At 44.9% G+C, this 16605-nt stretch overlaps 1 protein-coding gene across 4 annotated transcripts in view; it reads right to left on the bottom strand.

Annotated features, from left to right (window-relative positions):
• LOC147607734 (anthranilate phosphoribosyltransferase) overlaps positions 1-16605 on the bottom strand; it is a 76292-nt gene that overhangs the window by 51766 nt on the left and 7921 nt on the right. For all 4 annotated transcript variants that reach the window (XM_086790727.1, XM_086790725.1, XM_086790724.1 and 1 more), the window contains exon 2: positions 10649-11125. In XM_086790727.1, coding sequence (XP_086646853.1) covers positions 10649-11125 — 477 coding nt within the window. The remainder of the gene's footprint in view (positions 1-10648; positions 11126-16605) is intronic.

Genomic DNA, 16605 nt, shown 5'->3' on the forward strand with positions numbered 1-16605 from the left:
TTGGGAAGAGGTAGAGGAAGGATCCCTAATTTGCAGTGTGTATAGCTAGGACATGGTATGTATAGCTGCCCTTAGCCTAGAATGGAGCCTGGTCAAGCCTTCCCTACTTATCCACAGGTTGTTCCACACGCACCACAGATTTTAGTAAGGGGAAATCAGCAAGTGCGAGGAAATCAGCAAAGGGGTAATGATCAAGGTATTACTGTAGCCCAAGATCCTAATCCACGAGCTCAAGAACCACCACAAGAAATAGGAGAGAGAGTAGTACACTTGGTTGAGTTGGAGAAGCCAAACGAAGCAATGGACTTGGATGCTTTAGCTGCCAAAAGAACTAGGAGTAAAGGAAAAGAGCCTATAGATGAAGCTAGACCATCAGAAGGTGCTAGAAAGAAAAGCAAACCAAGTGGAGGCCTTGTTCCAAATAGTCACTTATATATAGAGGGTGAGGGAGATGGATCGAATTCAACTGACTTGCACTATAGTCATCACAAGAGATAGCAGCCGGAGGAGAGCATTCATCTTGGTATGGCACGGTACTCACCTGGCTTCAGGCACATGGATCACAAATGGACCGGCTCCCTCCATTTCAGTATGATCCAGATTCCCCATACATTAGGCTTACACATGAGGACAGGGACCAGGTGATCCGATACGATCTACTAGGGCTATACACACGTAACACATGGATCACACTGGTAGGCCCATTGTCTACCAAGATGCAGTACTACAAAGATCATTTCCTAAGATTCACAGTAAATGGTTTCATTCAGTGACCAAGTTATCTCGATGCCTTCTTGTCCCATGCTATGAGGATGGCCATTGGCCAGCTTAGGGTATCATCCCATAGACTGAGGATCTTTAGATAACGACTTCTTGGAGTCGACCTTTTGTCTTTCACCGCAAAAGCCTATTATACACCATGACTATCGTTGGCCCAAGTTTGCTCTTTTTGTAAAAGCAAGCCCACAAAGTCATCAAAAGTGTCTGAATCTCTACCACCTCTCCTTGAGAGATTTACAGATGTATAAAATCCAAGATAAGGTGGCAAAGAGTTCAAACTGTCTGTAACAAGTTGCCTATCTGGTATAACTTCATCTATATTCAACAGATGTCTCTCAAATCTTTGACCTTGGTTAGATGTTCTGTCATAGAGTCTCCCTCATGCATTTCAAGCACATCAGGTTGCCTTTTAAGATAAGCAACACTTGCCTCATTTCTTGTTTCATACATGTTATCCAATGTGTCCCAAGCTTGTTGAGCTGTCTTACAAGATCCTATATGAGGTATAATCGATCTCTTCATAGACAAAGCTATCAAGAACATAGCTTGAGCATCTATAGAGTCCCAACTCTCCTGCCCTTGAGAAGATATAGGAGGCACTTGTACTTGAACTTCTGCAACTCTCTGTGCTACAGTTCTTTGTGGTGTTTCAGGTTGTAGTGTGGGGTGGATGTGGCTCATCACCAGAGACTATGTCCCACAAGCCCTTAGCAACCAACATGTTCCACACCATAAAACTCCACAAGGAGTAATTAGTGCCATCTAGTTTGTCCTCTCGGGTCCGAACCCCGAAGACATCCAGTGCTTGTGCCATTACTGCTCACTAGATGACAAGACAAAGTACCATGCAACACAAGATTTTAAAACATGAAAGTCTTTACCAAACGTGACAAGTTGAAGATCAACATTTGTATACCCATGTGGCTGTATCTCTCAGCCAGCCTCGTAGAAAAGTACATAATCAGCATTGGACTTTATGTATTTGAAAATCTGTCTAGCCACATCCGATTGTGGCTTCCTGGGGCCTACACAAACTCGCTTACAAGCCCAACAACATATGTCAAATCTATCCTAAACGGTCATGTAGATCAAGCTACCCACTATGCACATGTAGATCAAATCTATCCTAAATGGTCATGTAGATCAAGCTACCCACTATGTGCATGTACATAGTGGGGTCCTCCAAAAGCTCACCTATATCTGGAGAACGGTTAGTGTTCTACTCCAATGGCACTAAGGTAGACTTACTGCCTGTCATACCATAGTTGGGTAACATGTCCAAGCTATACTACCTCTGACCCACTCTATCTTCAAACTTGCACTTGTATGAAAATCTAATTTGTCTCCTGTACAATACACACTTGGCCTTCTCTATAGCCTAAAACTGCCTGCCACAGTGGAGATTCTATATGATGCTTCTGTCTGCCACCTAACCACACGCAGAGCTGTAGAGATCGCCAAATACATGTGCCATGTAACCATTTGGTCCCTTCACCAGTCTTGATCAATATTTCACACACTGAATGGAGCCAAGGTGTGAACAAGGATTTTCCACATAAGAAAGCTGAAGCGTTTACTAGCAAAGTTTGGCCTGAAAGATGGCTACAGAACATGAGCAGCATGGGATTTTATTCATTAAGGTGGCTTATAAGTTTTATAAGTCAACAGGTTCACGCATCATTAAAGTGTGGCCAAACTTATTATTATTCTAGGCCTGGATTTGTGAACAGAGGGAGGCGCCTAGCGTAAACTTGGCCAACAAGCTAGAAAAGCACAAAAGTTGATATTTTGGGCATATTCAGCCACTTTTGGCAAAAAGGGAAAAAGCACAACTATTTTTGGGGCTATTCGACTTTATAAAAGCATGGAGGATCTTCAGACGCCATAGTCTCCTCGCCAACAACATGCTCCCTCTCCCTTGAGCACTGGCCGTACAATCGGACAACAGCATGCCGACTAGTTCTATCTCCTCTATGTGCGCTGGTCGTACACAGACTACAGCAATTTTCCGATTGTTCCCTCTCTTCTCCTAAGCGCTTACCGTACAGCAACAACCGTCTGGTGTTTTTCTCTTCCTTGAGTGCTGGCATACAGCAAGGCAATGCCATCTTGCATTTTCTCTCTCCTACAGTGCTGGTCGTACTGCATGACAATAGTTTTCTCTCCTTCTTCTAAGCGCTAGCCATACATAAGCAGTCTATTCCTCTCTCTTCCTCCGGAGCTGGTCGCTAATTTTGGGGTTGTTCCAAGATCGTTTTGTATTGGTTCTTCGTGTTGTTTGTACCTAGATCTCTAAGCAAGTGTTTGTTGAAGCTTTGTGGAGAATCAAGTGCAAGTTTGCACCTACACCTTAATCTGTTGTAAACAATTTATTCGTTGAATAAAGAAGTTACTATGGGGGGCCGGCCGTTTCGGCTCAGCGTTGTGTTCTTTTGGTGATTGTTTATGGTTCTTCTGCTACGTCTCAAAGCTTGTTTCTAGTGACCGGGGTTTGGTTTCATTCGTATTAGAGCACAGCTTCTAGCCTATTACGGTCCTATAGTTATGGACAAGGTCCAAGATTGCAAGGAGCACGAGGAGAGCATTACAATTCTCTAACACATGGTGGAATAGTACATCAAGATCATTGATGGACAGTTTGAGCATCATAACTCTTCAACGAGGCAGCTTCGCCAAGAACTTCAAGAAAAGGATGCATATTTGAGGATGCACCACGAAGATCCTCATGTGAGGACGGTTATGTAAGGCAAAAGAATCATGGAGTCCACTGTCCAGTGCTACAAATGTTTTCCTAGATTTGGCTTCAATGCTAGAAATGCATCCCAGGAAGTTGGCTTTTACTATCTTCTACAGGAAGGGGATATTACCCTTGATAAACAAGGCAAGTCTCAAGTAAAACCAGATCTGGGGTATGTTGAACCTCATTAGTCAATGGTTGCCGAGGAAGCTTCCAAATATTCTTCCAAAAAGAGAAAGATGGCTCCTATTCCGAACCTGCCTATTGTTCGAGGTGGAGACCAGCATTCTTTTGGGGAAGCGATGGCTCAAAAGATGCCTCGAAAAAGGAGAACAACCAACGGAAGATGCAAGCTCTTTTGGTGGAAGATGGACCAACAGGTTGTTGTACCAAGCCCGACTGTTATAAGTGCCAATATTCTTGTCACAAAAAGAACGAAGTTGCAGAGGAGATTTAATTATACTCCATACTTTTGTGTCTACATAGAGACATTATTTTGGGTGCTGTGAATTTTCGCATTCTACTGCGATATTTATGGGATTTCTCCCTAGAAATTTTGATTGTACATAAATATCTTGGCAACGCACTTTTTATCGAGATAAGTTTTTAAGTTTAATGCTTTTCTTTTGCCAATATTTGGAATTTTGTACATGTTGAACTCCCTTGCTGATGCAAGTGGAGAGTGTTTATCTTGAGATGTGTTTCAAGAAAGTTATTTTTCTGAAAGGGACTTTGTCTTTACAATCTTCTAAGAATGAGCCACAACTTGGCTTTTCCGAAATGTTCAATATCTATTTGTTCGTGGTATTCCACGAGTTTTCTTGATATGCTAAAGAATGGCCATAGTTATGGAAAAGGCTTTTCCATGCTTTTATTAATAGTTTACTGTTTTGGTCTTGTACATTGGAGGCTCCTCGCAGTATGGGATGCTAGAATTGTTGCCTATACAAGGATCTCATATGGGGAGTATTCTAGTGGTATGGGACGCTAGAATATGTCGCATATGTGGTTACAAAACTCTGAATTATTTATCAGTATCATGGATTAGCTGATTCTAGACTATGAATTGTTTTGAAGCCTAACATGGCAGGTATTCTACGCTTGTATGGCTGGTCAAAGACATGCAGGGCTGTTCTGTTTGAGCTTCCCAAGATTGTGTGAACATGCGCTTGTTTTGGCGGCTTTGCGGGGAAGGATTCTCACTCCGCTCATGGCATGGCACATGCCTTTTTGCTTGTATGTGGATGGATCCCCAAGAAGGACTCTGGTGTGAGCCCACTGACATGCCAAGAGGAGTTTATGTCTATACGTGGTGGATACCGTGGATGGATCCCCAGCAAGGACTTTGGTGTGAGCCCACTGACATGGCAAGATTATGTGTGTGGCTTATGGAACCAACATAATAAAACATGTATGGCTTGTGGAGCCTGAAATGACAATACATGAATGGCATATGGAGCTTGACATGGCAGAACTGTATGTGTGACATATGGAACCTCAAATGACAATATATGGCATAAGTAGCTTGACATAACAATACATGTGTACATGTGTGGCACATGGAGCCTGATATGACAGTCCATGTATGGCAAATGCAACCTCACATAGTGTGTTTTTGTTCTCGGGACTAGCAACCCTAGTGCTCACTTCATATTTCTATTTTGGGAAGTTTTCGGAACAATTCTGGATCCTTGAACATTCAATAAAAGCGGCAACTTTGCCGAGTATCTATGGTTACAGTGAATCTGAACTTATGAATTTAATGCTTGGATTATACTACATGGCAAGGGATCTCCTATATTTGAAGAGTATTTCACTACTATCAGGCTTATACAGTTGCGGACGACTGTCCTATAAGACAAAGGGGATGTCACCATTTGGTCCCTTCACTAGCCTTGATCAGTGTTTCACACACTGAATGGAGCCGAGGTGTGAACGGGGATTTTCCACAGAAGAAAGCTGAAGCATCTATTGGCAAAGTTTGGCCCGAAAGATGGCTACAGAACATGAGCAGAATGGAATTTTATTCATTAAGGTGGCTTATAAGGTTTATAAGTCAACAGGTTCACACATCATTAAAGTGTGGCCGGACTTATTATTATTCTAGGCCTGGATCCCTGGACAAAGGGAGGCACCTAGCATAAACTTGGCCAACAAACTGGAAAGCACAAAAGTTGATATTTTGGGCATATTCAACCACTTTTGGCAAAAAGGGGGAAAAGCACAGCTATTTTTGGGACAGGTCGATTTTATAAAAGCATGGAGGATCTTCAGGCGCCATCATCTCCTGGCTGGTAGCAACGTGCTCCCTCTCCCTTGAGCGCTAGCCGTAGGACAGGACAGCAACAGGCCGACTGGTTCTATCTCCTCTGTGTGCTGGGCGTACATAGGCTGCAGCAGTTTTCTGATTGTTCTCCCTTTCTGTGTGCTGGTCGTACACAAGCTGCAGCAATTTTCCGACTGTTCCCTTTCTTCTCCTAGGCGCTGGCCATACAGCAGCAGCCGTCTGGCATTTTTCTCTTCCCTGAGTGCTGGTCGTACAGCAGGGCAGCGGCCGTCTGGCGTTTTCTCTCCCCTATAGAGCTGGTCGTACAGCAGGACAGCAATTTGCTCTCTTTCTTCTGAGTGCTGCCCATACACAAGCAGTCTGTTCCTCTCTCTTCAACCGGAGCAGGTCGCCGATTTTGGGGCTGTTCCAAGATCGTTTTGTATTGGTTCTTCATGCTGTTTGTACCTAGATCTCTAAGCAAGTGTTTGCTGAAGCTTTGTGGAGAATCCAGTGCAAGTTTGCACCCGTACCTTGGTCTGTTGTAACAGTTTATTCATTGAATAAGGAAGTTCCTAGGGGGGGCCGGGCTCAGTGTTGTGTTCTTTTTAGTGATTGTTTATGGTTCTTCCACTGCGTCTCAAAGTTTGTTCCTGGTATTGTGCTGTCTGTCTGTTGCCCAAGTGACCGGGGCTTGGTTTCATGCCGCCACAACCTCACAACCTGCTGTGCGCTGCTGGGTGTTACAGCCACCTACGCGCTACTCCTTACGACCTCCCTGTGCTGCTGGACCTTACAGCCACCTGTGCGCTGCTTCTGTATGCCTTCACACAATCTGTGGCTGCCTTCACAGCGTTGACCATACACAACAACCTGTATGCAGCCTCAACGATCTGCCAGCAAAAAGCTCTAATCCCACTTGTAGGGGTTGCAATGGCTAAAGCAAAGACATAAACACAAGCGAAAGACACAAGAACTGTACAGAATGAAACGAGCAGGAGCTGGTTTATGAGAAACTTACAAAAAACTGTATTCAACTTCAATTCGTCATTTTTTTGTTTCTTACAATAAACAACACCATGCAATAGTACAGGTGTCGTGGCTACTAAAAGTGCCCACACTAAGGTTACAAGTGTAACATAAAATGCTAAAACTCTAATGTCCCTAGGCATTTTATTCCCCTAACACCTTTACATTTTTTCACTACCAAAAGTGTGTAATCTCCTACAACAGCCAGTGTGGACAATTGGTCACATGCTCGTAATAGTCTCCTGGCTTACATGAAGCAAGGCAATGTTTTCTTGTAAAAACTTTGTATGCATTGGAAAGTGATGACCGAAAGCCAAACACCATAGATGGGCTTGCGTACAATGTGGCCGGGGGCCAACAATTCGTAAGTGCTACAAGCCTCGTGGACATGTCGGCATTGTAGGTGGATGCTACATGCTTGTGAGTAGACATTGGTTTCATGCCGCCTCAACCTCACAACCTGCTGTGCGCTGCTGGGTGTTACAGCCACCTACGCGCTACTCCTTACGACCTCCCTGTGCTGCTGGACCTTACAGCCACCTGTGCGCTGCTTCTGTATGCCTTCACACAATCTGTGGGCTGCCTTCACAGCGTTGACCATACACAACAACCTGTATGCAGCCTCAACGATCTGCCAGCAAAAAGCTCTAATCCCACTTGTAGGGGTTGCAATGGCTAAAGCAAAGACATAAACACAAGCGAAAGACACAAGAACTGTACAGAATGAAACGAGCAGGAGCTGGTTTATGAGAAACTTACAAAAAACTGTATTCAACTTCAATTCGTCATTTTTTTGTTTCTTACAATAAACAACACCATGCAATAGTACAGGTGTCGAGGCTACTAAAAGTGCCCACACTAAGGTTACAAGTGTAACATAAAATGCTAAAACTCTAATGTCCCTAGGCATTTTATTCCCCTAACACCTTTACATTTTTTCACTACCAAAAGTGTGTAATCTCCTACAACAGCCAGTGTGGACAATTGGTCACATGCTCATAATAGTCTCCTGGCTTACATGAAGCAAGGCAATGTTTTCTTGTAAAAACTTTGTATGCATTGGAAAGTGATGACCGAAAGCCAAACACCATAGATGGGCTTGTGTACAATGTGGCCGGGGGCCAACAATTCGTAAGTGCTACAAGCCTCGTGGACATGTCGGCATTGTAGGTGGATGCTACATGCTTGTGAGTAGACATCTTTTGGCCTAGATCTCTAACAATTGTGGGCAACTGATTAGAAGCCGCGGGGGGGCGCGGCGTGCGGACGGGGAGGGGGGGGGGGGGATCGAACTTCTCGAGACATGCGGAGCATGTTAGACTTGAGCATGCATAAAGATTACATAGGTAGGGCCCATATGGAGTACAAGGGCATGGCATTTTATTTTTTGATCTCCGAGAGGGCTAGAGATTCTTGGAGTATTTGAAAAGGCTAGGCGATATCCATGTTGCATGTATGTGATTCCGGCCATGTATACCCGGTGTACAAAAATGGCAAGCAGAATCCTAGAAAGTAAAAGAAAGCAAATAAACGGATCTCCAAGTTCACATGTGCATTATGCATACATGTGTACGCTTTGACCTTACTTCTTATCTGTATGAATAGTTTTGCTACCTAGACAATGCTTGGTATTTTTGCATGCTATTGTCCATGGGACCGGGGATGCCTGTGCACCCTATGGACTCGAGTGTGCACTACTTGTTTTAGCGTGAAGCGTTGTCTTATGGGTTTTGCAAGTGGTAATTGTCCACACAACTCTTTTACAACTTAGTTTTATTTTGCAGATTTAGACTTCATTAAAAAGAGGCTGGGCAATTTATAAGTTGTTCGCATTGATTGGGACCAATTTTTTAAACACATGGACAATTTATGACATGGGCACCTGACAAGTGGACAATCTACATGACGACACTTGTCTTTGGCTCAATTTGGACTTCAAACCTAGGCACCCAATAGAAGCACGGAAAAAGCTGATTTTTGGCGAGAGAACCCTAGAGCAGGGCTGGCCCTCAATATCCAAGCATGTTCCAGAGCTGGTTGACTGCTTCTATGGCCTGATCTGTGAAACAAGTACAAATGTAAGGGAAATTGTCCAATGCATTTTATTGCATGGCATACCCCCATACTTGGAACTGTTTTCACGTGGAATGCTTTATTGCCTGCAAGATCTGTATGTCTAGTGTACGGGTAGGGGATACCCTCTCAAGAACCGTGGGTGTGAATTTGTTTTCTCACCTTGCTAGTGAGCCACAGATGGTAGGTGTGACTTATCCGTTTGTTTTATTTGAGCTTATTTTTTGTTTTGCAGGTTCACAGGACGGACACATTATAAGTCACTTTGGTTTACACGTCATTAATGTGTGGGTGGACACTCTATAAGTGAGTAAACCCTAGCAATTCCACAAGAAAAATACCTCGGATTCTCAACATACTTGTGAGCATGTGTGAGACATGCAAACCTTGCTTTTCCGCTTCTCGTGTTTAGGTTCACTCTAATACCAAGTGTAAGGTCCATCCAAGAACTCCCTAAACACAAGCAACAAGATTAGCACCAAAAAAACCCTCGAGCCAGAGGCTTAAGGCTCACTTCCATCTACCGAGTCCATGGCAGGAGTCTCTGGTCTAGGGTCAGAACCACTATCCACAATCATAATAATAAACCCATAAGCCACTTATATAGTGACTACTACTGCTATAAATAACCATCCAGTCATAAATAGCCAGTAACCATGGATTTACTAATAATCCACCTTAGCCACCCTAACATGCCTACTTCCCTAATCCCAGGGCTCCCCTAACCCGGATTAGACCACTAATCCCAAGGATTAGCGTTACATAACACCCATGCAACTCACAGCCCAGCCATAAATTCGTTGCCATCATGTTGCCTCTGACACAGACCTCATCTGCTATCATCACATACTGCCGCCTACTATTGTGGCCATCAAATCAGGCCCAACAGCATGATAACGAATATCCAAGCTCTCAATTAATGACTAGCTTCTTGTCATGATGAGGTCCTTATAACGAAGCATCATAAGAAATTTGATGCAATGAACCATGATAGAGTAGCCATATCCTTTGTTTCTTCTATTCTCAAGAAAAGTGTACATCCCAATGCCCCAACTTGTTTGAGTCTGAGACATTTAGCGTTAACGGTTGGGGAGTGTACTTGTAGGAATTCACAAAGAGGTGTCTGACTTTACCCAGCATACTCAATAGGCAGCCTGAGAAGAATGTCACATACATGGCACTTGTACTTTGGCATACGTTCTCTCACATGTGATAAGCAGAATGCAATAAAAATGAACAACCAAGGCTCAATATCTTGGGTAAGTTAATAAAGGTTCACCATCTTTGAGAAGGACATTCAGTTTTGATAACAGGCACAAAAGACAGAGACACCGCAGCCCGCCATTGAATGCTTTAATGACACCACCTACTCTACATTTTTAAAGGAACGATATCCAACAAAGGTTTTGAACTTATTAAACCTTGGTCTCAAACTTGAAGTCATGACCTTGAAACAAATCATCTTCAAAATTGGCATCACAGTGCATGCTATACAGATACAAGTATTCAACAGCTCCAAAGCACTAACAGGCAGATTGGAAGTGTTTATTGAATTTAGTTATGCATACCAGAAAGAACACAAAATATGAGGAAAAAAAAGCATGAAAATATTTCTCTTCATGACGAGATTTAAAAGCTTTGCCAAAAACAGCTCCAGCAGCTCTAAAACCAACATAATTAACAAATGGATACTTGAAATTCTGACAGTTTATTGCGGTAAAGCAAACATGTAAAAGAAGTTAGACAAAACAAAACACACATACCAAGTTCGTCATCAAACGCCAAGCAATAGGCTTTTAATTCTCTATCAGTCTCCCCATTCATTCGCTGACCGATGAGCAAAGCAGCAACCAATGATGTACTAGCTTTATTTGGACCTTCACAATTCTCATCAAGAGGGAGAATATCCCTAAGCAGTCCAACAACCTCCTCAAATCCAAGATGGCCACCATGAAGCACTTCTCTCAAGGCACCCACCAGCCTCATCTCTGCAGGTCCTCTTCCATTAAAGGCCATGCCCTTAGAAGGAAGCCCCTCCATCAGCGTGCCTTCTGGATCCGCAATAAACAGCACATCAGGAGGTAAAACTTGAAGAAGAGAGGGCCAAAAATGACTCATAGCTTTCTGTTCACCATCACTCCACTGTGTTTTTAAAGGGAATGAATTTGCTCTAATCGTCATTGCAGCAAAAAAAGCACCCAATTGTGCTTCGGAAACCTTCTCATCCAGTTCTCCCTTTTCTTCACATCATAAACAAAAGGAATTAATAGAAGAAAACTCTCCCTCCCTCCCTCCCTCTCTCTCTCTCTCTCTCTCTCTCTCTCTCTCTCTCTCTCTCCCTCCCAGTTCTCCCTTTTCTTCACATCATAAACAAGAGGAATTAATAGAAGAAAACTTTCTCTCTCTCTCTCTCTCATAGAGAGCTCTCACCGACTTCTTCCATACCAGCACTCTGAGGGCCGATCCACCCACCATACCCGGACCACAAGCTAGTGCAGGAGCTCAGCCGAGAGGTGTGACACTCGACAGAGCCACTGAGTTATGCAGAGCTCGCCGCCCAAATCCCGTGGCCCTCGCCCACGGCCACGCCACCACAGGAGGATCCGGGCCATCATCGCAAGACCTCCTCGCGCCGGCTCAGTTTTACCACCTTGAGCACCATGTCACAGCGGCCCATGAGGGATGTATTAGGGTGATATGAGAGCTCTCTGCTCATGTATCTACATCAGATTTTATAGCTCTAGATTTTTATTATCTTTCTTTATTACTATTTTGTACCCAAGATGATGTACCTCATGGATATGATGTAACCTTTTGGTCTCATAGGTCATTTTGGCCTTTTGAAGACGTTAATACAACTTTCTTTCTTTCTTCTCTCTCTCTCTCCCCCCACCCCCAGTTCTCCCTTTTCTTCGCATCATAAACAAGAGGAAATAATAGAAGAAAACTCTCTCTCTCTCTCACACTCTCTCTCTCTCTCTCATAAGCTTCTTTGTGACCAGAAATTGTCTCTCTTTTGAGCATTGTTCTCTCTCTCTCTCTCTCTCTCTCTCTGTGTGTGTGCAGGCGCCCTGTTTGCGCTGCCTGCTGCACCTTGTTCGCTGCACTGCTGTCTGCGTCCCCCCTCTCTCTGAAATGGCGTGAGCACCCTCGCGCCCTCCTCTGTTCGCGCTGCACGCTGGTGGCCCTTGATGTGCTGCGCCCCTTCGATGCTGCTGTAGTGCGCACCTGCTGCCCTGGCCCTGCCGCCTCCCTTGAGTGTACTCTGTGCCCCACCCGCTCTTGCTCAGGCCCCCAAGGCAGCAACTAGGGGGAACAGGAGCTAGAGGCATACATCAAGATAGTGGAGGACAACACCAAGAAGTTATTGGGCGAACAAAAGAAGGTGCTGGACAGGGTTCTGAACCGACATGAAAAACAGTTGGAAGGCCTCCATAGGAGATACAGGGAACGAACAACAAGATTGAAGAACTGGCAGCCCAAGTGAGCCACCAGGAAGAGGTGATTCAGATGTTGAAAGAGACCCAGCTGCAACAAACAGGAATGCCAGAGGCTGCCCCAATGATAGGGGAACTCCAGGCAAAAATGGAAGCCCTAAAGGCTACGGTCAAGGACCATACAGTGGAGGAAGGGGAGCTGAATATTCAGGAGGGTCTAAGGACTGACTTGGAGCAGTTGAAAGCTATGAGTGATAAGCTGCGGGAAGAACTTCAAACCACTAAGAAAGATTGGGTGGAGGTGGTGAAGAAGCACAAACCCCCACAGAGCATCATACATGAGACTCTCGAGGAGGAGAAACGCAGGAAGGATAGGGCCCTCCATGTGCGAGTACGGGGGCTACAGGAAGGGGATTCCCCCAAGGAGGATGCCATGACGCTAGATGCTAGGAGTGGACAGGATCGCCCCCCTCCCCTTTGCAAATACATGGAGGGAAGGCAAGGATATGACACGAGAGTGGCCCCTCATCATTAGATTCCCTAATGCCACCAGCAGACAGGCCTTCTTAGACATGCGGGCTGCCCTCAAGGGCACACAGGTGTACATGGGAGATGATCTCACTCCAGCACACGTGGCACACCAACGTGAGGCAATTGGTCACTGTTCATGAGGCCCGCAGAGCAAGCAAGTGGGCTATCTACAGAGATTGTAGGGTCATTGTCACTGAGCGCCGTCCCAAATAGGAACGCGGGGTCTATGAGACCAAACACCTGAGGTTGGCAGTAATAAGTATGGAACTGCAATGGCATGCTGTGGTCGAATCCAGGAGGCTTGAGAGAGATTCTCACAGGCAGGGATGCCATTTTTTATATAGAGACTCATCAGAGCCCTAAGACGGGCTTACCATACATACCCGGGTATGAGTGGGAGTGAGCTTTTCGAGGTGAGACCCACACATCAGGAGGAGTACACGGCTCTGGGGGGATAGCTGTCCTTTTCAGATCCCATCTCCAACAGATTCTCATCAACATCGTCCGGAAGGACGAGGATGCACGGTATCTTTGGGTGCGGCTACAGCTTAGCAGTGACAGAGTCATCCACATTGTTGTGTGTTATTTTGCACCACGCCACTCTCCTTATGCCGCACAACATGGCCAGTCACCGTACTTCCCATTATATGGGGATATCATGGAGTTCTCACAGCTAGGGGTAGTCCTCTTGCTCGGGGATTTCAACGCCAGGACGGGAAGTCAGCAAGTCCCACTACTCGATCTAGACGACCCTATCAGACTACAGGAGCTAGACATCACTGACACAAGGCTGCAGCGATCATCACAAGACCGTGAGGAGGTCACAGTGTATGGGAGATATTTCTTAGAGCTGGGAGCGGCGCATGATCTCGTTATCTATAACGGGATGTCCCGATGGCCCTCCTCCGACGCCCTCACCTCCTTCCCTCACTCAGGAGGTACTAGCACCGTGGACTACCTTATGGGATCTCCGGCTTTGGCACACCTTCTCCCCGACTTCTCCATTCCGCCACCCCCTTTTGAAGCTGACCATGCCTACCTCTCTTTCACTCTCACGAGCTTGACCTTGTTTACTCCTCTACCACCAACTCCAGGATGTGGAACCTATTGTCCCCCTATCCACCCTCACAGCACAGCTCACCACCATACTCCACACATAGCAATTTACTTCTTGTATATGAGCAAGTGTCCTTCAAATCTTAGTGTATTTAAGTGTATTGATTAGCATTGTGTTCAACCAAGTCACATTGGTATCAAAGCATACGGTTCTCTTTCACTTCTATCGTGAGACACAATCACCGTGAACACTAGCTATCTCTACACTTAGAACATTATGGACAGCCATACAATGAATGTTGGAGATGCTAATACAAGAGGCAGGGACAATGAAATGCATGCCTCCAATACTTTACAGGATGAGCAAACTCATGTGGTGCACAATAGGGAACCTGAATATGTGGGACAGCCGTCCCGTGGCAAAGAGAAGATGCAAGAAGAAGAGTCCATAGTCTTGAGGGCTGAACTTACTCGTATGCAGGCTCTTTTCCATGCACAACAAGAAGAATTGAATCTCTATCGCCGCGAGGATCCATTGGTACATGATCGTTTGAAGGCCAAGAAAGCTGAATCTTATATGGATCATGCAATAGCAATGATTGCTCAAGAGTTGCACATGCAACCGAGGGATGCAGCACGTGCATACTTGGCTCGTACCGAGGATGCCTATGCAAAAAAGGCAACCATCCCACATGTCTTGGAATCCCCCCTGGTGCCCGAACAAGAACTTATGTCTAAGAGGATAAATCTTCATGCTATGGGAGAGGAACAATCAGTGACTTCACGCCATGCAGGAATACCTTATGTAGCCCGTGAAAGATACAATGTTTATGGCAGTGGTCAAAATGTATGTCAAATGCCATTACCGGCTGAAAATGTACATGCACAACACATGCAACATGGGCTGCAATTTTCTGTTGGTGCAGGTATTCCGCCTATCTCTCATGCCACTCATGCCTTTGAGTGTGCTCGTGAGGGAGAAGTTATGGCTGAAAATGTATCAATGCATGTTGAGGGGTCAGCCATGCCTCATGCTTACAGGGCACATGTATCTATGCCTTATGCATCACCTTTTGGTCCAAAAATGATGCCAGTACAGGGGCTGTCCCAATGGACAAACATGGGGGAAAACATGTTGAGATGCACACACATGCATCAAAGTCTCGTGACTTCAAAGCCGGAGACAAATCTGTGAAGTTTGACACATATCATGGGGAATATGATGCATCAAAGGCACTTGCTTTTATTGCCCAGTTTGATATTGCTTTCAGTGATGAGGATTTCACTCAGAAATCCATGATCCGGCATGTAAGCATGTTCATGAAAGGCACTGCTGCCCATTGGTGGCTCACGGAGAAGCTCTCACCGAATCCCGTTAGATTATGGGAAGAGTTCAAGGAGAGGTTCTATGCTCAATTCTTGCCTCCCAATGCATTGAATGAGATAACAATGAAGTGGGATTGGGTAAAGCAAAATGAGGGGGAATCGGTAAATGCATATGTACAAAAGTTTTGGAAAGTGCTCTTGGAGGTGTCTCCATTTATGCATGTCACCGAGGTGGAAAGGAAGAGAAGGTTTCAATCGGGATTGCAACCCGTGTACAAAGCGGGATTACAAATGTATCCTGGTCATACCTTACACCAATTAATCGCAGCCGCCACCGCCACCGACCAATTGGAACTCAAATTGAGTCGATCCAATAAGGCTAAACCCTCATTTCAAGGCAGGGCTGTCCAAAACCTGCAAAATGATGGACAGCCACCTAAAAGGGACCAAAACCAAGCCAAATCAGGTCCAAAAGCTGAAAATAAGTTTGCTAAAAAGCGCCCTTATACGCCGGCAAACTTTGGTCTTAGTGCTGAGAAGAAGGAGCAATATATGCGTGAAGGCAAATGCTTTACTTGTGGCAACACTGAGCACATGGCAAGAGCATGCCCAAATAAGAAGAACAAAGCTGAAAATGCTAATGTACCGAAGCCTACTCAAGAATCAGCCTGCTTTGTTTATGTTTGATGATTATGCAACAGAGAATTTCATATCCACTCAGATGGCAGCTGCTTTGGGTATTGAAGTGGAGGACATGGGTCCTCAAATTGAAGCAGGGGCTGCCTTTGTTGGTAGAGAAGTGCAGGTCATGCCTATTTTTGGCAAGTTGTGCATACACATTCAAGGCTATGTGGATCATGAGGATTTTCTTGTGGCGCCTTTGAATGGCTGTGATGTATTGCTTGGAAAGCCTTGGCATACACGTATTGATCCATGCAAGGCTTACAAGACTAACAGGATCACCTTCATGCATAAAGGCCAAGAACATGTAATTGATGCTGGTGAAGAGGGTGATACCATTCCCCTTGTATCTCATGTACAAATTAAGAAAGTAATGAAAAAGAGTATTTTTGCGTACTTGATTTTTGTACGAGATCCTGTTGAGGAAAATAATGTACATGTAAACACTCTTTGTAATGATAGGCTGAAATTTTTGCAAAGGATGGATCCTTTCGTATGTGTGTGGATTATAGAGCTTTGAATAAGCTTACCATCAAGAATCGGTTTCCGATTCCACGCATAGACGACATCATTGACAAGTTGGATGGATCGGCATGCTTTAGCCGAATTGATCTCAAGAGTGGATATCATCAAGTGCGTGTAGTGCCTCAGGATGTACACAAAACTGCTTTCATGACAGCATTTGGGCT

This window comes from Cibotium barometz, chromosome 55 (genome assembly GCF_041138505.1).
Source record: "Cibotium barometz isolate CiBa-2024 chromosome 55, ASM4113850v1, whole genome shotgun sequence".
NCBI lineage: Eukaryota > Viridiplantae > Streptophyta > Polypodiopsida > Cyatheales > Cibotiaceae > Cibotium > Cibotium barometz.